This window comes from Cyanistes caeruleus, chromosome 6, assembly GCF_971803275.1.
Source record: "Cyanistes caeruleus chromosome 6, bCyaCae1.hap1.1, whole genome shotgun sequence".
In the NCBI taxonomy this organism is placed as follows: Eukaryota; Metazoa; Chordata; class Aves; order Passeriformes; family Paridae; genus Cyanistes; species Cyanistes caeruleus.
The window spans coordinates 53,396,724-53,423,509 of record NC_141706.1 but is presented as its reverse complement, the minus strand read 5'-3'; the positions used below and the strand labels follow the sequence as shown (position 1 = coordinate 53,423,509).

General features: G+C 43.6%; 3 protein-coding genes across 7 annotated transcripts in view; 1 reads left to right on the top strand and 2 right to left on the bottom strand.

Annotated features, from left to right (window-relative positions):
* BTBD7 (BTB domain containing 7) overlaps window positions 1-6,062 on the top strand; it is a 52,102-nt gene extending 46,040 nt beyond the window's left edge. For all 3 annotated transcript variants that reach the window (XM_086893134.1, XM_086893133.1, XM_086893135.1), the window contains one exon: window positions 1,132-6,062. In XM_086893134.1, the coding sequence (XP_086749260.1) occupies window positions 1,132-1,947 (816 nt within the window). In that variant the 3' untranslated portion in view covers window positions 1,948-6,062. The remainder of the gene's footprint in view (window positions 1-1,131) is intronic.
* Window positions 6,063-9,206: 3,144 nt separating this feature from the next.
* Window positions 9,207-19,817, bottom strand: UBR7 (ubiquitin protein ligase E3 component n-recognin 7). Its single transcript, XM_086893083.1, has 11 exons — window positions 17,251-19,817; window positions 16,955-17,088; window positions 16,749-16,809; window positions 15,595-15,690; window positions 14,456-14,509; window positions 13,540-13,645; window positions 12,322-12,506; window positions 11,664-11,795; window positions 11,135-11,297; window positions 10,206-10,267; window positions 9,207-9,413 (listed from the first exon to the last, which is right to left on the bottom strand). The coding sequence occupies exons 1-11, from the start codon at window positions 18,214-18,216 to the stop codon at window positions 9,321-9,323; spliced, it is 2,052 nt and encodes a 683-aa protein (XP_086749209.1). The 5' UTR covers window positions 18,217-19,817; the 3' UTR covers window positions 9,207-9,320.
* Window positions 19,818-22,511: 2,694 nt separating this feature from the next.
* On the bottom strand, window positions 22,512-26,744 carry LYSET (lysosomal enzyme trafficking factor). 3 transcript variants are annotated; one of them, XM_023946561.2, is made up of 2 exons: window positions 26,608-26,744; window positions 22,512-24,621 (listed from the first exon to the last, which is right to left on the bottom strand). In XM_023946561.2, exon 2 carries the CDS (start codon window positions 24,603-24,605, stop codon window positions 24,210-24,212), a length of 396 nt encoding a protein of 131 aa, XP_023802329.1. In that variant the 5' UTR covers window positions 24,606-24,621; window positions 26,608-26,744; the 3' UTR covers window positions 22,512-24,209. The 3 variants fall into 3 exon arrangements, with proteins under 3 accessions (XP_023802329.1, XP_086749258.1, XP_023802330.1); XM_086893132.1 differs by lacking the exon at window positions 26,608-26,744 and adding an exon at window positions 26,169-26,232; XM_023946562.2 differs by lacking the exon at window positions 26,608-26,744 and adding an exon at window positions 25,847-25,971.
* Window positions 26,745-26,786: the final 42 nt, after the last annotated feature.

The window sequence follows — 26,786 nt, the reverse complement described above, 5'->3', positions numbered from 1 at the left end:
GAGCTATAAGATATCCAGTAAAGACATAGCTTTGTGAAATACAGGAAGCGCTGAACGAAAAATTTGGTAATTTATTCCTGCAGTGAAAAAACTGTCAGTGCATAGTTGTGGCACATTAGATGCAGATTTGATCCTTGAGTTTCTGATTGGAAAAATGGATTTTATTTTCTTCCCATTGCCAATTGTCCTAAAAATATTGCGCTTCTTTTTCTATTTTAGAATAAAATATATAACTTCATACTAGAAATGTGTGTCATTGTTTGGTCAAAGGTAGGATTCATAGCATGTCACTCTACTTTGATCAATACTGACTTCCCTAAGGAAACTACATAGCAACCTTTTTCATATCAGAAATATTTCTGCTAGAACATGTCCATAAGTAATGAAAGGAGGAACGTAGGCTTAATATCGGTGATAGTTTTCTTCTGTATCCTTTCTGCAATTTGTGAGTTGCTATTAATCAATGATTACTAAAGTTGCTTTCATGAGAAATTACAAATGTAAGTAGAAATTTTCACTCTTCTGTCTGGAAGGCTGTAATTTGAGCAATTCTGCACTGAGGCAAGCATGGGGTAGGTGAGAGGAATACCACACAACAGCTTCCATGTATTCTGTGGATTTAGTGAGCCCTGTAACTGATGCTCCCCCAAGCCCTGAGGCTGTCCTGCACACACATGTCTGCAGGTTACTTGCTTTAAAATGGGGAATGCAGGCAGAAGGGTTGTGTCTATAGTGGTGACACATGTGTGTTGTGGCTTCCCTGTGCTGGAACTGTGTGCTGTGACAAACCATTTGTTAGGCTCTGCACCAAGTATCTGTTTTTGATTGAATGGCTTAAAGCAGGCCTGCCTTTAAGAAGTTCAGCAGTACAGTGTCCTTTACTGCATATTCAAGGCAAGATGCATTTAAGAGGAGCTGTAATTGTGACACAACAGCTTCATGAAGGAAAGGAGCAGGAAGGTGAAGTTGGTGGATAGATGTGTTTTTTAAACAGTGCAGGTCTAGTGCTGAAGTTGAAAAGACTAAAGTAGATTAAGAAAATGTCATTTTGAATGACAAAAAAACACCCTAAATACATTTGTGTTTAGCTCTTGTCTTTGTTTCCACGGACCAATTTCTTTTCTTTTCCAGTGTACTCAGCCCTTGCTCAATGAACTGATGCCAGACATCGCAATGGGTGTGTCAGCAATGTCTTTGAAAGACAGAAGATTACCAGAGCTCACGGTGGACACGGAGCTAAGCCAGGCAGTTACAGAGGTAGGACCTGGCCCACCCCAGCACATTTCATGTATTCAGAACAGACACATGCCTACTTCTCGGAAAAAACATGCAATAGAGCAAAAAATAGATGCTCGAGAAAATCCGCAGGAATATCCTGACTTCTATGACTTCTCTAATGCTGCATGCAGACCCTCTACTCCAGCACCCAACAGGCACAGTCCTTTGCCTTCACAAGGCATTTATTTTGGCCCAGATTTGTACAGCCACAATAAGGCATCACCAAGTGGCTTAAAGTCAGCCTATCTACCTTCCCAGATATCCCCTAAAAAGCAAGAGGATTCTAGGAGGGAATACCTGCTCTCGCAAGATGGGCATCAACACAGGCAAAAGAACGAGCCAATACACCTCGATGTCTTAGAACAACCTCCCCAGCGACTGGACTTGGCACTGGCTACCCAGGAAAATGCTGGGAATGGCCCTGTTCACGTCAGGGGAAGAACAAAAATGGAAACGGATTTAACCTATGGGCTAACCTCCAACAGACCTTCGCTCTCTGCGTACAGCTCTGACGTGCCAGAAGAAAGACCCGGTAGGAGACTGGCAGATGATGAGCCATTGGAACATGGAGCACAGAGAAATGCAGATTTGGAAAGGGAAGATGGAGTAAGCAGAGGAAGGAGGTCTCCAAACAAACCAGACTTCCTGTACAAAAAATCTGCCCTATGAAAGCAACCTCCGCTATTTCTCTGTGCCTAAGAGTTGTAAACATCCCATTCCTTGCAACTTTTGGCCTGACTTCTGTCAGAGAAATTCTGTCATGCCAGCAGAAAAATTCAGCTTTGCTCACTTCTTTTGTACATACATTGCTTTATTAGAGACAGCATGCTGTCAGTTTGGTTTTAATGCTGCTTCTGGGTTTATTTTGTTGCAATTTTTTTTGGAGCAGATTTAATTAAGCCTTTTAAAAAGCAGAAACTGGTACCTTTTTTCTACAACCTGGTAGCCTTTTGCACCTGTACATCTATTTTAGTGTATTAGTTTTGTACTAATATGTTAAACTTTAATGTCACATTTAAAGGACTGTATTTTCATACTTTTGCATTTACCCTTTCACATGCTGATTCCCTATGTGCATTGGGTTGCACATTATGAAATGTATTTTCTTATGAGATAATAACAATGCGTTTATTTTTTAATTATAGGAATTCCAAAGAACAGCACATCAAAAAAACCTACATTTTTTAGTTGGATTTTTTTGTTTGTTTGTTTAGATTGAAATCTTCCTGATTTTTATGACTATGGCAAGAATCCAATTTAATATTTTGTTTGAAAAGTTCTGGCAGCTGGTCTTACCTTTATATACACCGCAAACCCACTTCAAGAATTGTATTTGGGGTTTTAAGAATCCAGAGGGATATTTAGGAATCCAAATTCCTGTGAAATTCACTGGAATAGGACAGTTTGAGTCTGTTTACTTCTGTTTCAGATGTGACCATGGAGAACTTCATGGTCACCTGGAAGCAGATACGCAGACCAGAATTGCTGATCTACCCATTTAGAAATAAATCTAGAAATACTGTATAAATTACAGTAATTACTTGTTCTTCCAGCTGCTCATCCGTGGGTAAGCAAAGACCAGATGAGCGGATTCCTGCTAACTTGTGGAGCGTCAGGAAGATGAGGTGCAGAACCTTTGCTGTTGCCTGAACACGTGGGAGGGTTCCCCTCCCCGCCGGTGCCGGGGTGACAGCCCATGGCCTTGTTTCCTCTGCCTGTGCTTACAAAAGGGCTTCACTCGCAGTGATGTCGTTCAGTGTTCCTTACCTGGCCTCCCGTGGCGCTGGCCCCACAGGTGCAGCTGTTCCGTGAGCAGAATCCAAGTGAAGAGTCACTGCTTCAGCATCACCACACGTCTGAAGCTTTGGCACTCTTAAATTACACCTCCATTGTCCGATTTGCATTTTGAAAGCACAGAAATGAGATTCCCCTGTTAGCAGGATGTGAGGAGGGAAGGATGCTGGGCTGGGCTGGCTCCTGCCGCTGGGGCGGGGTTCAGCAGAGCGCCAGGGGAAGGGTTACAGTTATGAAGTACGTCCTTAATACTCACTGTGCAGTTTTAACAACAAATTCATTGCATTCAGGATAGGGATCTGATGCCACTGCAGAGTAGTGACTGCTGGTAGAGTCCTGTTTGGGGAGGTGGTTAAATGCAGTTTCTATAATGAGTTTCCCTGTAGCAGAAAACTACAGTCCCAGGTGTGACCTAAGGACTGCTTTAAGGTTAGGTTGAATTATTTCCTGCAGCTCAAAGTGCTTAATACTGTTTAACAGAAATCTTGCTGCAACTTTTGGTTTTAGTTGATGGCAGATTCTTACCTAATGTGTTTCATTAAAGTATGAAGGGCCTGGTAACGACACAGTGTTACTGGAATATATTGAATACTGCATTTCCAAACTACCAAATAGCATCTGGATAAATGAAGATATGGGTCTTCAAACCAATAAACCCTGTGTCTCCTGCAGACACATTTATAGACCTGCTTCCATGATGGTTCTGCAGGTGCTCCGTTTGAGATGCAGCCATGGAAAACATGGTGTAGGATTGGAGCAGAAACTTGCCTAAACTCTGCAGGTGGTGTGTCTGGTGGATGTGGGGGTGACTTTTTTCCTCTGCCAGCTTTTCGTATCTTGTTTTTTGCCCACAGTCAAGGCACTGGGTGGTCCTGGCTTCATCACCCATTTGTGGGATTTGCATGGGACTGTGGTGTAGAGCATTGTTAAATGCAGGAAGGTGTCAGTGGGGGGATGGTACTGCTGCAGGTTACGGGGCTGAGGCTCGTTGGGTGTTCAGAAGATTTGAGCACAGTGCTGTCTGACTGTGCAGCTCTAACAGCACACGAGGGTCTTATCCTCACCTGCATGAGACCAGCTCACTTGAACCAATAACTTTCAGCACACATGAGAACCCTGAAACTCCTTGGACTTGCATCATGTGTGTGTTGGCAGCTTAACTACTAAAAAATTACAGCTGTCCTCAGAAAACTTCTTATTCTCAATATTTTTGCCTAAAACTGATAGATGTACTTCAAGATAACTATTTTGATTATCATAGGTTGATGTGGCACTGTGTACTTGGGCAGAGGTGGGACTGAGATCTATAGGTAGAAGTTGAAAGCTTGAAATTTAGGGGGGATGTGGCTGATGAAGATGGGAAGTTTTGAGGTTATGGTTTGAGTAAAATCATGAAATGCTTTGGCTTTGGAATAAGCTGGTGAGAAATGCCTCTGGGGAGGACATGTCTGCATTTTAGAATACAAAATGGTTTCTGAAGTCTCAGGAACTGAGCAGTATTAAAAAAGAATGAATAAAGTTTAAAAATAGATACAGAATAAAAGACAAGTCCTTCTGAGGTCACAAAGACAATCAGGCCATGTAGACAATCTGTGTTTTCACTTGCATATTTTGGATTGGGAAGAAGATGGCAGCTAATGGCAGCTGGCTTGAAGTGGAAAAGAAGGATTTCTTGAATTACTGGAACTTGATTTTTGTACTCCAGAGCAGGATTTCCTACTTGGGATGTGCATTTTTCATGGCAGCATTATTCAGAAGCCAGTGTTCATCCTTCATCTCACACACCACACGTACCTGTGCTACCTGCTACTCCTTGTTCTCTGTCTACTGAAACTTTGGTGCAGAAGCTCCTTGTTTACATGAAGCACTTTCTGACTAGGCTGGAAATTGACACCTTTTCCTCCTATAAATTAGATGGAGATGACAGATTATTGATTATTTTGCTTGAGGATAGAGGTATAAACATAATTTTTTTTTTTGAATGAGGGAGATTCATGCTCCTTGTTCTATTAAAGAGAGAGCTCAGACTTGCATTTAGTGAGCAACATGCAAAAAGGTCTTATTCCCCTTGCCCCAAACCCAACTCCTCCTTTCCTTAATATATGGATGAATAACTTAATTCCTAAAACACATTCTTCCTTTGAAATGTTTTGTTGTTCCACGAAATTATTGTAGTTGTGTATTAGTAACTGCTGTGTTGATTGGCAGTTTCATGTTGTATTTTCCTGTTCTTAAGGATTTTCATGTATGAAAATTAAGGCTGTGGCCACCTGTACTTGTAAGCCTTGGGTTTTGGTCCCAAAATGTCCCAAATGTATGTCTTTAGGGGTTTCTTTAGTTTGGGTTCAGGAAGGGGTGGGGCCTAGGGGGGTTGGGTGTTTTGTGTGGGTTTTTGGTTTGTTTTGGTTGTTTTTGGTTTTTTTGAAAGAACACTAATGCTGTTGGAGGCACTGTTCTCATAATTCTATGCTTCTATGGTAGAGGTGGTGCTGAGCCCTGCTGGATGCAGGGAACAGCTTAGAGGGAAACCTGTAAAACCGCATTTGGGGTTTCTGTAATTACCTGTACTGCCAGAAGGCAGCCCTGCCCTTGGCAGCGTTAAGGATTTGTTTCTTGTCCTTGTGTTGTTACTGGTATAAAGTCAAGTGCCTTCAATGCTAAAGGCTCAGAAAATTTTCTTAAACTGACTTCATGTCCTATGCAAGTGTTTTTTCTACAACCTGCATAACCAGTACTTTGTAAAACTTGTTTACGCTTCAATTGTACATAGTGTTTTTTTAAACAAAAAATAGTATTTTTATTTAGGTACCTCCAAACTTGAATTCTAGTCTTGTGTGATGCATTGTAAAACAATACATTTCTCTTTTGAGTACCATTACAGTTGTAAAAAGGTTTTCACTGGTTCTATTTTTCTACTGTTGCTGAGAAGCATGTAACACTGACTTTATCCTACGTATAGTTGGCATTTCAAATAAATGGCTTGTATAGAACGTGGTTGTGTGGCTGCTTCCCCTGAGCTGCTGCTGCCCCTGAGCAGGCTGCACCCACCACCCTGCCCTGCTCACTCCAGCCTGCCGTGGCTGGGCCGGGGAAAGGAGCCCAGCAATACAGAGAGGCGCCCTCCGAGCGTAAAGGCTTTTGGGAAAAAAGGTGCATAATAATGCTGTGAGCACCACAGACGTGATACAAGCCATGTAAAAGAGGGATTTGAAGTTAGTCACTCTGCTCAGGCAGTTAATAAAAAATGAAAAGCGTTTCAGTAAAGTAATTCTTTGAGTTCTGGCTAGAGCCTAGCTGGCTGAGGCCATGCCTTGTGAAAGGCAATGGGGCTGCTCAGAGCTGGGTGCAAGGAAGTGTGTGTTCATTTTCTCATCGGAGCAGCTGACAGATGTGTTCAGTAGCCAGCAGTCCCAGGCTGCAGTTTCCCTGCCGACTATTCCAGCTGACGGTTCATTCTATCTCTCAGAAACAAGTGCCTCACTTCTTCAGAGCAACGACTGAAGTTCAGAAGTGTCATCTGGCCACGTGCCTGGTCTCACTCTGATGGAGGAGAGCAAAATACTGTGAGTTACATCCTGACAGCACAGGTGGGTGAGGAGAGCGAGAACTGTGTGGTCCCACATGTTAATTACTGACACCTTCACCCCCACACCCAAGAAGATGAGTTGTAGGAGCTTCCGAAATTAGAGAATTTTAACATTTTTTTTTACAGTCTTTCTGTCACTTTGCAACAGTGCTTCTAAGCCTGCCAGCCTCAGAGGAGAGGATGCCTGATGTCTCTGCTGAGAGGAGGCTTTCAGCATTGGAAGGGAGGACTGTTGGAGCTGGGTCCCTTTGGGTGGACCCTGCTTCAGTACAGGCTGATGCCAGGGATGGACAGTGCTTGGGGTCAGTTCTGGTCCTGTGCTCTGCAATGGGAGCCACAGGAATTCCACATTTGAACTCACTCCTTCCATCACTACTGTATTTTCTCAAGCACAGCAAGTCTGGTGCTGGGCTGTAAACCATTTCTGTGATCACTGGGGCCTTTCACTGCTTTTTTATTTCCTGTGGAAGACACAATTGTCTTTGGGTACCCTCTCCCCCACTCCTCTAGTGAATTACAGAATTACAGAATCTGCAGCACAGAAGAAACATGACCCTGTGCTGCTTTAAATTGTACTTAACAGCAGGCTGCAATCCCTTGTTTCACACCTGGGTCAGGTGGAAACAAAGGTCTGTGAATCCTGGGCTTGTACACCCTGGTGGCTTGGCTAACAGGTAATCACTTGGCTCCCTGTGTCTGCCTGGATCATGGATGGAAACAAGACACTCCAACACCACTGAGAGAAAACAAGACAACACACAGTGAATGGTTCTTTTAATTTTTTTATATTGTAGTTAGATGTGTAGTTACAGCTCCCGTAACAGTTGCTACCAAAAAAGAGCATGTACAATACCCAGAGTTAAATTTAAAAGCAGCTAGGAAAGGGCCCTGGGGGTCGATGAGGCATTGAGCATGAGCCAGCAGTGCCCTGGCAGCCAGGAGGGCCACCCACGTCCTGGGGGCATCATGGATAGCATCACCAGCCGGGCGAGGGAGGGGATTGTCCTGCTCTGCTCTGAGCTGGGGCAGCCTCACCTCGAGTGCTGGGGGCAGTTCTGGCTGCCACAATGTAAAGTACATACAAAGATGTTAGGAGAGCATCCGAAGGAGGGCCAGGAGGACCTTGAGGAGAAGCTGTATGAGGTGCAACTGAGGTCACTTGGTCTGTCCAGCCTGGAGGAGGCTGAGGAGAGACCCCACTGCAGTTACAACTTCCCATGAGGGGAAGAGGAGGGGCAGACACTGATCTCATCGCTGTGGTGCCCAGTGCCAGGACTGAGGGAATGGCCTGAAGCTGTGTCAGGGACAGTTCAGATTGGGTATCAGGAAAAAGTTTTTCACCCAGAGGGTGGTTGAGCACTGAACAGGCTCCCCAGGGCAGTGGTCACAGCACCCCAAGCCTGGCAGAGTTCAAGAAGTGTTTGGACAATGCTCTCAGGCACATGGTGTGGCTTTTGGGGTGTCCTGTGCAGGGCAAGGAGTTGGATGTGATGATCCTGATGGGTCCCTTCCAACTCAGCATACTACATGTCCTATGAAACTGCTCAGCTGAGCATCTATGCTAAACTACTGTTTGTAAATAAAATGGTCAGAAACAGTCAATAGTGAGAATGATAAAAGTCACCTTTGCTTTTCAAAAACCATTAACGCGGAAGCAGAATAGTACCCCATGATATAGAAATCCTCAAAAACTAGAACTTTAACGTACATTTTGGGGGCTAACTACATTAGGTTCCAAACTTACAAAATCTTAATTTTTAATTGCATCTAAGTGTAGTCTTAAAAGTCAGTGAAACATCTCCTGTCCCATGACTCTCAGTGGTTATAAAAAGAACATTCCATACTATAGCAAAATACCAGGATGCTGCAGTGTTTTTAGCAACATTTATAAAGTAGAAGAATTTGCTGTAGGCTAGATTTTAAAATCAAAGCACATAACAACCCCCCCATTTTTAGTTTGTAATTTAGTACCTCCTCCTAGCTATTGTTTATGGTCCGATAAGTGAGTTAAAATCATCTGACAATTTTTTTACCAGAGAAACCATCCCTGTCCAATACTATAAATATGTTTTTTAATGTATAAAACCAGATTGCATCAAGCCTAAGCTCTGCTTTCCCATTTATGAGCAGCCGGGGGAGCACTTCCCCAGCAGGAGCCGGCAGGCAGCAGCGCTGGGCTCAGCCACAGCCAGGCCCTGGGGAGCCACGGCAGGGCAGGAACCGGCAGCTCCTCGGTGCTGGGGCCCTCCCAGAATCGCTACAGCCCGAAGGGGGGAGACGGAGCCATTCAAGCAGGAAAGCCGGGAGCGCGTTCCCTGCCCCCGGTTTAGCACAGCCCCGGCTCCAGGCCCTGGCAGTAAGCAGGGGAGAGGCGAAGGGGAAGCAGCAGGACACACTGCTCCGGTAATACCCTCCTCCCCTGGAAACAAGGCCGGCTTTCACGGGAATGCAAAGTCGGCCGGTACTGAAATCCCTCTAACTGCAATGAAAGGATTTGTTAAGCCCATGTTTTAAGTGATACGAATGAAGGAAGTCTAAGACAAAATGATGATGTTTCTTGGACAGCTGGATTTTGATGAGAAGCCAAAAATTGAAGATGTTTTTTCTGTTTGCCAGTGAACATTGTTTTGCCAGTTGTCCTTTCAACCCAAACCCTCTCAGTCTAACTACAGTAGTACTGCATCCTGTTAGTCCGTCGCCTTTTCCGAGACTGAAATTCTTCGAAGAAGTGCTGAATGTCTTCTCTTTTAACCACCTAGGAGAAGCAATATGAAACCCAAGTTGTGGTGCAAGAACTTAATTAACGGATCCTGCTGTATCTCCACACATAATACACAAAGCACAGAAAAGCAAATACCCTGAAATTTCTCTGGTACAGCTTTCCTGTTGCACCTGAAGGAGAGGATTAATGCCCAAATTCTATTGTAGATAATACAAACAGGGAAACGAGTTCCCCAAAGGCAGAACAAACACATGGAGCAAAGCTCCCAGTGGTATTTCAATGACTCCGACCTCTTGCTTTTACCATCAGAAAATTTAACACAAAGCAAGATTTTCACTGGTTCACTTCAGGGTTATTCGGATGTAACTAAGAATGGCAATACAGCAAGTTAGCCAACAAAATGCAAGTTTTACTTAATAACAGCCTGAAAATTCCTGCAGGAAAACAACTGATAAGACTGATAATCACAATCAGCCCTTACTCTTCTAAGGGTTTAGATTTGATGCAAAAAAACCCCAGAAAAGTTAAGAGCTTTTCTTCCTGAATATCTTACCTAGAGCAAGAGAAGTTTCATTTAAATGTAAGAACTTCTCTCAGTACCTTGCAGACAGATTTCTGTAAAGTTCCCATTATGTCTCAACAATGTCATTAAGGAATTGTTAAAATTGTATGAAATAAGGGATTTCTGATTTCTACTGCAGTTCCAGCAACTCCAAGAGACAAGAGAAAATATCACAACAGAACATCATGGTATTCACCACCCAGCCCTCAACAGTTCTTTAAAACACATTTTCTGGCAAACAAATTCTGGAAGCTGCTCCTTACCGTTCCCTCATCTGCAAACCTCCTGAGATAGTCAGTCAGTTCCGTCTTTAAATCATTGTACTCTGGATGGCAAAGCAAATGCAAAGAAAAAAAAAACAAAACCAGTAAGATACCCAGTTTTAGTTTAACAATGGCTCAAGAACACTCGTTCTACTTCCTCTTGTCATTTGTTAGGTTTACTTCAGACAAACCTATGTTTGAATTAGATTATTATTATTAATAATAATAATAATAACAATAACAATAGTAATGTAAACATAAGAAACCTAATAATTCATGAAACTAACCTATGTAGTGTGAGTGTCTGTTTGGGCTGATTTCAGAGAAAGGTACAGAGATCAGTGAGTGAATCAGTACAATTAACTAAAAGACTGCCCCTGCTCCCAGCTTCCCCCCACAGAAGCATGTGTGGGTCTTGGTGGGAAGGCCCAGCCAGTAACTCGGGACTGGGACACTGTCCTGGCCAGAGTGCAGAGCCCTGACTGCAAGAGAGAAACACAGCTCCAGGTTTAAAACACCTCAGCACTGCCTTGTCACTATGCTCTGCAGCACAGCTACAGGGGATGCCTGGCTGGCAGTCCCCAGCCAACAGGAGATTGCCAAACAACAGAAGAGGGTAAGATAAATCAGCCAGACAGCAAAAGTCCAAATTAATGTTTAAATATTCGCATTACAATAAATCACTATCATTACAGTATCTAAGTTGTTAAACAAGGTGAAAGTTCACACCACATCTAGTGTCTCACTGTAAATTAAAGTTGTAATGATGGGCCACAGAGGACCAATCCTGACTGAGGTGTGCAACCTGTCATACAGTTGTTTACATGTTACTTCAAAAATACTTCAAGACTACACTGCAAGGCCTTACATCAATCTCTCGTAGCAAACTGTTCAGTTAAAGTAGATTCTAAAAATGAAGTTCTATTTACCACAGATGAGTTCCACTTGCTGGACTCTGTTCATGCTGTTAAGGGTGTCCATTAAAGGATCTCTCCTCTCTGTCTCTTGGTCACTGGTACCCTTATTTTCATAAGCCAAGACAGTGTCACATTCGTCTGTCAGGAACTGGACTTCAAGCTCTGAGTACATTTTCTGGAGAATAAAGTAAAATTTACTTTTATGTGACAAACTTCTCAGATGGAGGTACTCTCCCACAATCCTTGTTGTTTTATCCACAATAAAAATAAAACCATGAATCTGTACCCAGTATTTCAGAATCTCCTCATAAAAACTTCCAAGCAATACTGGATTTAAGCAGCAAAGAAAATACAAACATTTAGAAGCCCTTCCATGCTATATTAATTTCATAGGATTCAGTGTGAATCTTTATGTGGAGTGAAGGCAGTTTCAGTGCCAGGAATATTTACACAGATTTTACCTAAAGCTTCTCAGTGATTGTCTGGGAGCAACTCCCTGCCTCTCCCACATCTGTGGTGGTAATGAAGAGAACATACATACCAAACAGTCTTCACAAGTGCACAACTTGCTCCTCCAGTTCGATGGCCAAAAGGTGGCAGTATCTTTTTTCACAAATGGCTTGCTTTGGAGCTCTTTTAGCTTGCAGAGTGGCTCCTCACTCTTAGTAACTACCTGAATTAAAATGAGAATGTTCAGCACTCTATAACATCACTTCAAAGAGACCCTGGTTTTTTTAGCATTTTCTTTAGGCAAGAATTTTCTTTTGTCTCAAACACGTTTTTATAAACAACCTGTATTACCATCCACATGAGAATTCTGATGTGATCAGCAAATTTCCACAGGAAATTTCTGTAGAAATTTACTGCAATAACTGTATTTAAGAACTCAGAGCTGGACCATCATGCAAGTGTAGCTACACCACGTATTAGAACAAACAGAAGTCACCTCAATGCACTGACCAGGTGGCTGAGAAGAAGGGACAGCCCATCTACAAACAGACACGACACCTCTTGACAGCCCTGTTCCACAGCCTATGCTGTGCTCCACAGAGACTGCAGCTCTGAAGGGTCAGTGACTAAAGAGGAACATGGGAACACATTGGCCACCCCTACCCTGAGCCTGTACAGAGCAGGGTAGGCTTCACTTCAACTATCAGCAGCATGAAGATGTGCAGGTCAGAAAAGAAGGTACATTTTACCTCAGGACAGGCAGACCCAGAGCTAGTGGATGGCTCATTAAATTGTTCTGATTGCTTTTCTTCCTTTGTGTCATGGTGTTCCACTCCACTTTCTTTTTTTATTTCTTTCTTTTGCTCTTCACTTTCCTCTACCTTCAGGACAATCCCTTCATCTTCAAGGGAGTTTGCTTTGGTCAATGGAGGAACTGGAAGATACATACCCACAAGTAAAAATACCGTGCCAGAAAACGTACAGATCCCTCCAGACATTCTCTCTGCTTCTCCTACTCTAAAATACTCTGCTTCCCAAAATCTAAGCCCTAGGAGAGGGAACAGGGTATCACAATTTGAGAGTTCTTTATTAAGACACTTGTCCTTCCTGAAACCCCTTGCTAGCTATCACAGCTTCAGTAAGTGCCACATGCTTTTTTATTAACTGTATCAGAGTTTTTCTCCAAGAACACCTCAAAAACACCACCACAGATTAAATATGCTAATCTCTTGTTTATTTAAAACAAGTTTCTGTTTTGATGCCAGTTTAAGTATGTGCCCTGTAACAAAGCTGGTTAGAAAAAGGAAAACCAAAAACAGACAAATGCCCCATGTATGATTTACATTAGAAGGAAAAGAGCTCCAGGTAGCCATCCTTGAAAATATCATTGAAATTTTGGGCACACGAGAAATTTATCAGCAGTTTATACAAGCAGCAATTTTAGGAGACTATGAGAAACTAGCTCTTTCCACAGAGATCAAGTCATCTGTTCTTTTAAGTCCACGGAGCTGAGAGAGGCCTGGTGTGACCATAGGGGACGTGCGTCCTGATTAACACTGAACGTATTCATTCCAGGTCACTCTGTCATTCACTCTTTTCTGCTCACAGCATCTGTAAGAACTGTTTGTCTCACTGCTTCCCTTAGCATGGCTCTTCAGTTCTTTGATCCAGTTTAGAAATTAAGTTCCTTGAGTTAAGCATTAAAACTTCATCCATTTTATGCTAGACATCTTTGATAAAGTAACTAAAAGCAAGCAGCACAGAATTAAGATTTAAGAATGGAAACTGTTTGGTATTTTTACACAAGTTACTGGCACCCCACATGTTCCATTGCTGAAGGTGATTGTCCAGTATAAATAATGAGTGTAATTTTTCCAACTACTTAAAACCAGTCTTATGTCATTAACAGCCACGTATCAGACATATGTGCTCACAAAACACTGGCTCAGATCTCTTAATTTCTTTACCTGCTAATTGTGATGCATAAGCCCATAGGAAATGGCAACGTTTCATGCAGGCCTGGCACACCATTTCATGGAAGTCTCCACTTTCAGGGGGAACTGCACCGAGATGCTGTCAAAAAGAAGCAAGCATGCAGTAGTGAAGGATCTGTATTGATCATACACTGAAATTGTCCATAAATTGGTGAAAACTATCTGGGCAATTAAGAGCTCTTAGTGGCTTTCTTCTGAAAAACATTCCTGCAAACTCATAATATGCAGTACAACACTCTTCATTACTGCACTTAATATGAAAGAAGTTTATCTACAAGAACCCATAATTGAAGCAAATCATCTTTTTTTTACTCTTTGATCCTGCAACTTCAAACATGGAATTTCACTTGTGCCCTTCAAGGCACAAGAGGCTGAATCCTTAATGCTTACCCATTAAGTAGGGCACTCACTACAGTGCTTGGCTGCTTTCAAAAGGCTTCCCCAAAGTTTGAAATCAAGAATAAACAGCACAGTCTGTTCCTTGCTACTTAAAGGAATTCAGAGCTTAAAAGGCATTTGAATGAAGAACTATTCAGGTAGTTGATAATGATGTGCCTCAGTAAGAATCTTTTCCTCACCAACTACATTGATTTGAGTTTTCTAATTAAAGAGACAGCTATCAAGTTATTACTTTATTCTGCAGTGGTAACCTTCAAAAAAGTAGGACTCTTCCCAGTACGTTTTAACTGGAGTGGACAGCAGTGCACTTTTAGACAGACAGACTTTTAATGCTCCTTTGCATAAGCTGAAAACAAATGCCTTGGAACTCATGTAATAATCTCTTTTGAGAGCTACAGCAAACTTCCCAAGTAAGAATTACCCTACAAACCTAACCAATACCAATTTGTTCCTGTACAAATGGCAGTTCAGCTGTTTATAGTTTCCTTACCCTTCCATGGAACCAGTCTTCACAAACTATGCATTGAATCATCTCATCTGGAATCTAGATAAATAATCGTATTATTGGCATTAATAGCAACCTCCAGAATCTTTCACAAGTTTCAAACTGCAGTAACCCTCTTCGCCCCTCACAGGCAGCTGCCATTAATAAGCAGTTTGTGCTTTGTTAGTCAGTTTGCCCTCAGGTTCAACAGTACATGTCATCTCTCATATGACTGAGGCTGTGGAAATCCAATTTATTACTAAAAAACCCGTCCTCCCAGCAGGGCAACTTTCTTACAGAAAGCTAATAGAAGTTAATACACTACTGGTATCCTTCTTCCTATAAACAGAAGTGCATGAACAGACAGCTCAGCAGAAGAAAGATACTGATATTCACATTGTCATCAGGTCTGTGAAACCTGCCAGAACCGAACCTAACTGATCACCATACAGGACAGTATGAAGTGCTTTGTTACAAAACAACTATTAATGATTTCTTCAGAAATGTTTTTAGCTGTCTCTGAACTTCAGAGAGGGGAGCTTATAAAATACTTTTTTTTTTTTTTTTTGTATTTAAAAGACTTGTGCCTTCCCTGTTCTTTAAAACACCTGTTTTCTGTGACTGCAAACAACAGCATGCACATGCAAAGCCAATGCTGTGTTTTAGTATTTCAAAGAGACAAAAAAGTGTTCTGGCTACTATCAAGGACTGTAGCTAGTGCTATGGGACAGGACAGACTCTCCCCATCCCAGAAGCCTTGCCAGAGCATTGCTGCAGGCATGGGGAAGCAGGTGCTGGTCTCTCCTAAGATGTGCAATGTGTTTATTCTGCACTGGTCACATTTCTCAAGATGACGATTACCCTGTCCCCAGGGGGAACTCTGCAACCTCAGGGAACAGCAGCACTATTTTGTCCAAATCATGATTTGTTCTCCTCATCTGTTTCTAAGGCATAAACATCCTTTACCATTAAAAAAAAAAAAAAAATCAAGTAATTCCTTCATACAACATGTGACAACCAATATGGAACATAAGATTTCTTGAAGTGGGATCTTCCTTGAAAAACAGCTCAGTGACCACCCTTTACACAGTGTCTAACATAAACACCATCTATATATGATTACTACTGGATTTTGTATGTCTTACCTCATCTTCAGGATCAGGGTAAGGTCTTTTACATGTACAGTACAATCCATAGAAATTGTCGTTATATTTATTTCCTGAATTCACCTTGCCCTTTTCCTAGGACAAAAGGGAAAAAGTCTCAATAGACAACACAGAAAAAACACAGTTTCTGTTCCCCCTTAATTCCTAAAAGCTTCATTATTTTCTGAATATACAAAAAGGAAGATATTCTCCAGTCACTTCTGCTTTACACTGAGCAGCAGATAGGGCACATGAGAAATGATAAAGTTCAAAAGCGAACAGAGATAACAGCCTGTTCACCTTTGCAACAAATTGCAACTGTGGTGTCAGACAGATTAATGGACAGATGCTGAAGCTCACTTAACCTGTACAATTGAATTTTCGCTGAAGCAGAAGGAACAACCACGTGATCCAATTCACTGACTCAAATGAGAAATAGTAGCATCTTAAAATTGTCAGAAGTGTCTCTGTAGGGATCACTGCACCATGACTTTGCTGACTAGCTGTGGAACCATTTCAATTCTCTCAGAATAAAATAGGCATACACAAAACTATCGTCTGTTTCGATGTCTGGACTGTTATCCTGGGAGCACCACTGCAAGCAAGCCAAGCAGCATCCTGTGGCTGCTTCCCAGAAGATTGCCAGCTACTTGGCAAGTTCAAAATGCTCACTAAGTATAAAAGTATAGGCAGCTTAATACGGTAAAAAAACACCCCATCAGTAGGCTCCAGTGACAAAATATTAGGGCAGTAATGCCACCACAAAGAAGGAAAGTGAACTGTCCCTCTGACAGCAGCACAGACCTAAATTTTCTTAATCCAGCTGCAAAATTGCACCCCAAAATATTATTCTGGAACAGCTTAAAGCTAGTGAGATGTATTCGTGCAGAAACACCACAACCTGCTTCTGGAAGCGTGCTGACCATGGATGCAGAACTGCTGCACTCATGAATGACAAGGACCAAATGTTCCTTCTCCTCCAACACTTGCCTTTGGTCCCTTGACAGTTTTATACCTTGCCATAATATTCCCACATTTTTTAACTTCCTGGGAAGACTGGAGGCGTCGCATGAGTCAGCACTGGCTGAGGCAAGGCACCAACCTCCCAGGACTGTTATTTTGACTCCGAATGCCTGAAACCTGCCTGAACTCACCGGGAGTAACTTGCACTGCAGATTTTTGAACTTGCTATTTCCACAGTCACAGCGGAAATTCCTGGAAAGAAAAATGTAGCATTTCAGGGTTTATATTCAGGGTTATATTAAGTGAGAACACGCTGGGGTTTGCATTCTTAACAATTCCCAGCAGATTATCGGGTGCTGAGGGTGCTACACGGCCGCTCCCGCCCCCTCGCCCGTACCTCTTGGTGTAGAGCTCGAAGAGGCGGTGGGTGCCGTGGCACTCGTAGCTGCAGGCCAGGCAGATCCCCGCTGGCTCGGCGCCGGGCGGCGTGCAGGTGCTGCAGGCGTAGAGCGCCTGCCGCTTCACCGCGCCCTGCGGAGACAGCGACCGGCCGCGGCATGAGGGGCGCCGGGGGCAGGGGGGCAGCCCCGCCCGGCCCCCGATCACGCCCCCGGGCCCCGCCCCGCCCCGGGCCCCGCCCTCCAGACCCCGCCCCCCGGACCCCGCCCCCGGACCCCTCGGCCCCGCCCCCACCTGTGAGTAACTGCAGCGCTCGTGGTCGCTGCCCCCCAGCACGGCCCGCGCTTCCTTCTCCAGTTCCTCGTTCTCCGCCAGCACCTCCGCCAGGGACACCACGGGTTCCTCCGCGCCGCTCCCGCCGCTCCCCGGCTCGGCACCCTCCGGAGCCGCCGCCTCCATCGCCGGGCCGCGAAGGCCGAGGAGCGCGAAGCGAGGCGGGAAACACGGGGCCAAGGAGGCGCCAGGGGGCGCCACGGCGGAAGCGGAATCGCGCGCGCCCCACGTGACCGTGGGCGGTGTGTCACTGAGGGGCGGGGCGGCCCGCGCGGCCAGCACGTGACCGGAGGGGCGGGCACGTGAGCGGCGGGCGGTGATGGCCGACCTGGCGGCGGAGGCGGATGCGGGCCTGGGGCGGGATCTGGTGGCGGAGCTGCGGGGCCGCGACGGGCGGACGCGGACGGTGCGGGTGCCGTACCCGGCGGCGGAAGAGGGCGAGGCCGCCCAGCTGCGCGGGCTCCGGGGGGCCCTGAGCGAGCTGCAGGAGCGGGTGGTGGAGCTGCTGGCGCCGCTGGTGCAGGAGGAGCGGGCGGCGGCGGACGGCGCGGGGCGCGGTGAGTGGCGGGGGGGGCGCGCCGAGGGAGCTCCGCCGGCCCCGGGGCGCCACCCGCGCCCCGCACCGTTCACCCGCACCCGCTCGAACTCTGGCAGGTGGTGGCGGGGATGACGACGACTACGATGACGACGAGGAGGATGAAGGCGAAGAGGATGAAGGCGAAGACGAAAACAACGTGGACGCGGCGGCGAGCGCCGATGACCCTCCTCTGAAACGGACGAAGGTGCAGCAGCCGTGAGGGCGGCGCTGGAGGCCGGGTGTGCGCCTAGACAGTCCCGTTCGGCTGTACCGACTGTAAGTGTCCCGGGCCCGCTGCACGGGCCGGCTCCTGCCGCGCTGCTGCTCCTGTTTAAATGCGGAATGTCCATCCCGACACTGTTTTAATACGGAAGCCTTTCCGAAAGGATGCGCCTGGCTGTGAGCAGCGTGTTGCTTACGGGGTGCCAGTGTGATGCTGACGCCAGTTTTTTGGTTAAGTAGTTGACAAGTATAAAAGTTTTCTCACAAATTTTCTGATTGGTATGTTTTTTAATAACTTATTCCGAGTCATAGTATTTCTTCATGTGACACAAGGTTTAAAATAAAGCAATAAAACCTGAAAAGAGTTACTTTTTCAAATGCGATCTTTAAAAGTACAAGACAGCTTGTGTTTGTATGAAGAAAAATTAGTATAAGGCCACTGTAAGTATCAGAATTAACAAGCATGTAGAACTGTTCCCGTTCTATATAATCCTACAGTGGAAGATTATTTTTGCCTATTGTCTACAAGATTTAGTCATCTATCAATCAAGAATGCCTCTGTGAACAGTTATAAAACTCTTCATAGTGACTTCATAAAGCCTAAGAGTGTTCTCTAGCAGAATTTAACAGCCCGAATGGTGTGAACAGCATTTTGGGGGGTTAATTTCATTGTCTTGTTTTCTCCTGACACAGTTTGTTTTATATACGAAGCAAATCTTGAGACTTAAATATGTAGGACAAAGTGTGGAAATAAATGGACTTTTATGAGGACAAAATTGTCTACGGTCCTTTGAAATGCAGGGAGGAGTCAGATATAGGTCCAGTAAATGTATCCTTGACATTTATGTACTCAGATATTCTAAGATACTCTGTTGGCAGATGGGATGGAGGCATAACTGAAAAGACCAACTCAGAAGGCTAAGGAGGTTTATTTCCTGAGGGTGAGATAAAATTAAACTTACTCTGATCTCTTGTCTGGCAGTAACATCATAAAGTGATAAAATGTTTAAAGTGCTCTGGGGTAGATAATTTATTGCAGGAAGTGTCCTATCAAAATGACAAAGGCAACACTTTGTACAGAGAAATGATCTGATAAACGTATCAGAAGAGCTCTTTCACATGATCTGTCTTAAAGTGATGACATCTATGAGCTTTATTCTGCAGCTTTGGAAGCTTGTTGTACACCTACATCTGAAACCAGTGTTTCCCTTTTCCTCCAGACAAACCCTTGAAAAATGGTATAAACTGCATGATGGCTGAATAGCAACATTTAACATTAGGCAAGAATCTGTGGCCTCTACCTATAAACTGTGTCAGCAGTCCATTGGCATGTCATGGACTGAAAACTTTTGGTCTAAAGCAACAGACCCTAACTTAGCACAGGAGTAAGTGCAGGTAACATTCCAGTAATGGGGTACTACTTCTTTTTTTTTCTGTCAGCCTGGACACAGGAATATGCTTCACCTGAGCTCCAGAAAATACCAGTGAGCACTGAGTCAAAAACTAGCACTCAAATTTCTGCCTTTAAAGAATCCTTGCTAGTCCTTACTGTAGCTATGAAAACTTTCAAATGTCAAGAGCACTGGAGCTTCAGGGGACCTTATGCAATTCTAAGTTGTACGCTTGCTTGTGGCAAAAGTGCCCTAACTCAACAGACTTCATTTTTCTGAGAGTTGCTGCAATGGGTTACAAGGTACAGGAAGCTCTCGTGTGATGTGGTTCCCCACCCTCCCAATCCCCTACAGCTGTCTTCTGAACCCCATCTGGGGAGCCCCTAAGTCAACTGTGGCCCTCAATTTTAGGCAGAGGAGGTAAGCCTCAATGGAAAAAAAGATGCTGTGTTCTTCACCTCAGAGAGATGGAGTGCTTTTGTATCTAAGCAACCTTCAAGTGGGCACAGAACAAGCTCAGTTCTCCGTATCTGCACTGTTCAGTGCAGTTTGTATGTCTTACTAATAGAATTTCATTTTACTGGCCTAAGGAGGCTTACTGGATTTCCTCACTAAACTAAAGGGGAGAATGCTGGTATGTTTTATGGAATTAAAAGAGCTGATGTGATACTAAATTCATAGTAGTATCTAGATGCAAATCAACTAGTTCTTAGTTACAAAACATTACAACACAAATGTTAAAGCATGTCTCCTTCACAAAGACTGGGATTATATGACATCCTCTATTTTAACCGTTTTGAAATACTGAATTTGCTGGTTCAAACAACTGTGAGGCTAAATTAATGAAGGAGCTTAACAGGTTGCAGTGTTCTGTGTTAAAAAAAAAACTAAGTCTCAAGTATGCAAGGCACTCATGGTTCTGTGAGGAAGAGAAGGCAAACCCATTATTCCCAGTAATTGGGGCATTGTCTGAAAGTGCAGTACCTTTTCTAGCTCCCAGGAGAGAGATCTGCAGTCATCATTTCCATTAAAGGATTTGAATGCCATTCACCCTTGGCAGCCCATTTAATTCCCACTCACTCCATCTTAGGAGGTAATTTATACACAAGCTATTATGAGTATCAGATTCTCTGATAAAATACCCAGTAGTCTGGCAGCTGGGACATCATGGGGCTTAATTTGTGGTGACTAGGTTAGCACTCAGCAGTGTGAACACCTGAGCAGTGGTTCTGGGCACACACACTAGTCAAATGGACCAGACATGGGCCTTGAGGAACAAGTTGAGCAGAAGTACCTTCTTATGGCTGTAGCATGTTCTTTCTTCCCAGAAGAAAACTGCACCATAGGGGTATCTTTAAGGACAGCTAAGATAAGTCAGTTCTTAAAATTTAACTACATGATAAAATTATTAAACTGCTTTTGTGCATTAGGTCATTTGTAGAAAAGTGGATGTCATCAAAGACTGTGACATAAAAAGTAGGATTTAAAAAAAAACTAGTAAGAGAAACTATAGAGTATCCTTTTAAGAGAACAATGGATGGACCAGGCAAGAGAAAATAAGGAGAGTTAATACGCATTCTGCACCGACTGAAACGTTTTGTTCCAGGGATAAGTCCTTTTTTGCAGTCCTATTTTGCTGCTGGAAAAAGCATGTCATAAAGAACACTTTTTATTGGAACTTAACTTTTGTCCAAGTTTGAAGGGCTGCAGCCTTGTGTTATGCTCTTCACTGGACCTGCTCCCCCATGGCAGGAAGTGGAGGACAGGCTCAGTAGCACCTACAAATATGTGGCACATTCCTGAGATGGGAAGGGACTGTCAGGGTGACAGTCAAGCAGCTAAAGAAACTAACACTGAGACTGCTCAAGTAATGTTCTAGAAGTCTGACAATGCTTTATCTTGTGACACGAATACAAAGAAATCCAGGGTAACTGGCATACAGATGATCATTAATCACCCTTGTGTTACAGCTACTCACTTTGTTGGCAGAACATGAAAGCTCAGAACATTGCAAAACTTCAAGCTTGATTATCCCAGAAGTTTGTAGATGTCATTTTCTGTTACAGGCAGGTCTTTGGTGACTCAGATAATCAGCCTTGACAATACCTATAAATTTTCAGAATAATCAAGCTGAAAGTTATTTCACTACTTATTTTTTTAAAAAATACTACAGTAGAAACCAATTTATCATTAATTTTTAGTCTCTCCTTTTATTTACCCTGTGGGTAAGATTTCACCTGTTGATGTTCCCCTGTTGCCAAAAATACTGGAAACACCAGCAGAGCTAACTTAGGTCTTCTGCTCCCACTGTCTAGTATTTGTATACACTATGTTAATAGTTCTCCACTGCTGCTTTCCACTTCAAGCTCAAATCCTTACACACACAGCATTTGCTTGAATTAGACTGTGTGTTTTTCTACAATTAGTTGCAAAGCACATGCCTGTCAACAGCTGTAAATCCAAAACTAGGCTTCTGATGGAAAAGTCTACGAACACGAGCCTCGGTTTTGCAAGTTCCCACCATGCCCAGCACATGCTCCCCATCCAGACTTGGGTCATCCCACCAGGCCTGCTAGTTTATTTGCCAAGGGTCACATGCTTGCATGACAGAAAATGAGGCAGTTCTTCCTATCATTTTCTATTTTTGATGCTTCCTCTTATGCTCTTGGCTCTTCAAATAATTCTATCTGCACACAATGTAATTGTTGAGTTTAAAACTACAACATCAAGTTAAAAACAGTCCAGCCAGAGGTATCTGTCTTACACAAAAGTAAAGAAGCAAGGGGATTCAGTTTCATCCAGCAAGCCCCAAAATTACAGGCTACAAACAAGTAATTAGGGCACAGAGCATAAGAGGAAAACGAAAGATGAACTGAACATGCACGCTGAGGGAAGGACATGAGCACAGGCTACAGCAACTGATGGCCAGCACTGCTGTCTGGCACTAAACATGCAAAAAAACCCCCACTAAACCAAAAGCAAACAACAAAAATGAAAAGCTATTGATAAATATCTGCATTAATAGACTTGTGTTTATAAACATTGAAAAGTTTTTATTTTATAGATAAATAGCATGGTGATTTTAAAAGTTGAGAAACAACACAACTTAAAAGCTCTGACTTCCCAAGATACTAACTACTTGTAAGAGTTTATAATTTACTCTTACACCAGCACACTAAGATGGCAGCTTCCTCCTTTTCATATTGCACTTAGAACTCAAACCTTCTTGCAAAGTCTACTTGTTTTCAGGTCCTAGCACCAATGCTGACAATTGAAACCAATGTCTCAAAATATCTCCAAGTACAAACAGAAAATTTAAGGTGTTGGAACTGCCATGCTTAAACACAGCAACACTGAAAATAGTGTTCTCTTTCGAAAGCAACAGAAAGACGACACTCCAGGACTCTCTTAAAGCAGTCAGAAATGGATTAGCGTTTGTGATTAGGTATGAACAATCACATACAGTTGGAAGTTATAGTCAAGGAGTTTAGTTCATAATTGTTTTGAGCCTACTGCTTCTGAGAAGTGTATTTTGCACTGTTTTCATATTTGTTACTTCCATCATGGCTGAAAATTTGAGAATAAAAAAATACTTATTCTCAGAAAAAACAAAGACAGAAAGAAAGAAGAGATTCAGTCTTACTCAAAACATGCTATTCCAAATAGCATTGAAAAACAGAGGTTGAAACTATGACAAAGTAATCTCAGTGGAATTTCAGTATGACTGAAGAAATCTACATTCATTACACGAATAAGAAGGTATCTTACTTCTTTGAATTTCTGGAAGAAACATGATTCATATCTGTCTTACATCTTGTTTGTAGCATCCCCCAACCAGTTAAGCTTTCCCAAATTCAAAGTTTTTCCTAATATATCAGTTCTCCTGTAAACATGGTTTTGCATTATGTCTGGAGTGAAATAACAATGGTCATAAATTTCAGTTACTTGTAATTTTATCAAGCAAGATGATAGGAGAAGGGAACACAGAAGAATTTTTGTGCAGACTACAGGCCAATGCCAGCATAGGTTGCTTTTGATGTCATAGGAACAGTTTAAAGCACCAAGCTCCAGGCCTATGCAACTCCTCACTGCCTGCCTAATACAGTGTGGGACTGTTGTGTGACTGAAAACAAGTAGGCTACCATAGGAAAAAATGTACTTTTTCCCTTTAAAGGTTTGCACAAACTTTATTCTTTGCTTCCTGATTTTGTATCTAAATTTATTTTTCAAAAATTCATTAAAAACAGCACTGATGTAGATAATTAAAAAAAAAAAAAGCAAAGAATTGTGTTAAGTGCAGCTTTTATAATCACATTCTTAATTTCTTTTTTCCTTTTACATTTACCACAAAAGAAGTATCTCATTGATTTCACTCCAAGGGAAAGCATAGGAAATCACTTTTTTGTACAGAGGAATAAAGTTGTGGACCACAAACGCATTTCCCCACAGGACATTTCAGATGGAGAGTTGCAATTTTGCATCATTAAGGCAAAATGAGGAATACTTCCATCACATGTCACACAGGGCTTTGCACTCTGGCCACTTGATAGATCCATAATTAAAAACCTTTGTAGTTACTCGTTTGTTTTAAATAGAAAACAGTTACTCTCTTCATTGCTTATCAGTTTGAAAGAAAAGGCTCCTTCTGGCCTTCACTCAGAACTTCAGTCTTGTGATTAGATCAAGCATATGCAATTGCTTCAAATCAGCAACAGACACTAGAAGTTGAGCTAAGTGTCAATCAGTTGTAATCTACTGATCTGATTAGAGGCCTTCACAAATGTTTGGTGACGATTGCAAATAACAGCCAAGCAGATAGGAATGATGCAATACCCAACAGTTTTGGGGTCCGCTCTTGTACAGGAGTAGAGGAACAAGAACATCTGTAAATATGGTATTAAAAATATTATCGTCCACAGCCAAAATGGCAAGGATAGCAGTCGTACTTTTAAGGAGTGTGTCCATGTGGTTCCTTCCTGTGGTTCCTTGGGGTGTTGCTGAATGTGCTCCAGTGCTAGCTTGTTGTAAGTCTCATTGATTTCAAAGACGTAATAAAAAGCCGCAGCACTTGCTAACAAGTACAGCCCCACACCAATCCAGCCCATCCTCTGGCGGAAGTTCATCATTCTCCATGCTCTGCACCTGAAACAAAAGGTGACGTAAATGTTCAGTACAGCTTGCAAAAAGAGGAGACAGGTGAACCTTGGTTTTCACAAATTAATTTTCTGTAACTTTTCATTACACATTAGTTAAAACAGCATGCACATCAATTTCTGAAGACCTGATCATAGAAAATCATTACTCTACCAGCAACAGGTTAATGGCAACAATATAAGAAGCTCTACTGATGCCTCTGGATAGTTTAGGGTCTGCTGGCTATCAGGATATACCTGGCTAAATTCAGGTACTCGGGGACTCAAACAGAAGCCATCAATTGGGCAAGTTCCTTACCCCATCTGCCCTCAATGTCTCTAGACATACAGTGGGGATAATATAAGATTTTCTATAAATACGTAAAGTTTTGAAAGTTCTTTGATGCCTGCAAGACAAACATGCTGCTAAACAGCTAGTAATGGTACCATGACTGTTTGCCTGTGCTGCAGCAACATCCAGTTGTATTAAGCTGTAGCTGAGTGCCCATTAATGAACCACAGAAAGGGATGTTTTCAATTTGAATGTGAGGTTCAAGGGTTAGGCTGTACTAAAGGTATGTACTTGCACACAGGAAGGTGCTATAGCCATGTTACTTGCTCCTAACTACATTCCCACTGTCCCTGTGCAGACATTTGCCACAGGCCTTCCAGAGGAACTTGAGCTGCACACCTGCGCTGCTCAATGCCTCCGCACAAAACAAACCAGACACTCACCATCAGGCACCCTTCAGAAAAAACACAAATTATTGGAGCCACACAGACACTACTGGGCTCAGTTTGAGCTGCTTCAAATCTCCAGCTGGCTGAATGGGTCTGGGTGACTGGAAACACTCTTCAAAACAGTTACAAACACTCCAGCTGGAGTACCTCCACAGAAATCATCACTTCTTTCCCTCCAAACAGCCCTTGCACAGGGCAGGGAGAACCACTGCTTCTCTGTACCTGACTAGGGTTCTCTGAAAAAAAATGCTTTTTCAGAAGGGTAAAATCCTTCTATGTAGTGCTGTTTTAAGAAAATATACCAGGCCTTTAAAACACCAGACACAAGTGCTTACTGAAAAATGAATTGTGCATAGAAAACAGTACGATTCATGGAAGCATTAGAGAATTTACCATAAATGATACAAAATCATTACACCATTCTAAATCACCCTAAGTCAGACTAATCTGCCAGTTTGGTTGGTTATCCTGAAAAATTTACTTCCTGATTTTACCTAGCTGAGGGACATCCTCAACCCTGACATGACAGAATCTGATCAAGGCAGCTGTGGGGAAATTGTTCTGGCCCTCAGACTGCTGCATACACGGTGGCTAAAAAAGGCAGGCATACAGGGACGCTGAAAAGGAACAGTAAATACCTGAAAAGGAAGAGTAAACACTTGAGAACGCTATTGCAGTCTTAAGATGCATCTATATAACTCAGCTGCTCGTTTCCCTTCATTACCCCCACAGTACGTTTAGTAGGAATACTGAAAAATTCGTGAGAGTAGCTGTTAATCCACAGGGTAAAAACTTGAACCCCAGGTCTGCGTTTACCCGCTAAATAAGCCTCTGGCTGTTTTTTCCAGCAGTTCGGCATATCCGAGCTGGCTCACGAGTTGTCGCCTTCGAGGAAAACAAACCGTCACAAGGGATGTACATACTGAAAGCACAAACACTATCAAAACAGCAGTAGATTTAAGAAGGTAAACACCACCGCGTTTCAATCCTGCCCTTGAGCACTAGCCAGAAAAGAAGCCCTAGCTCCCGGTTATACTGAAAGAGGCTGAGGCAACAGTTTATTCATTGTTATTTCCCATTTTCAGACCCAACTCCAGCTTGCAGCTTGTGGGCACATCCGCGATGGTTCTCAGACCCCTTCACCCACTGGGGCTCTCCTCCGGCGACCGCCCGCGCACACCTCCCGCCGGACCCGCGCCCCGGGCGAGACGCTCTTCATCGCCACGGGTCCTTCTCGGCGCCGGCAGCTCCTTACCTTCCTCCGGCGGAGAAGGAGGGAGCGGGAGGGCGGCGGCGGGCGGCCCGCTCCCCTTAGCCCGCGCCGCGGCGCCGGGAGGCGGCGAGTCCCGCGGGCCCGCCCCGCTGCCCGCCCGCCGCCATGGCCCCCACCGGCACCGGCACTTCCGGCACGGGGCAACGGCTGCCGGGGCGCGC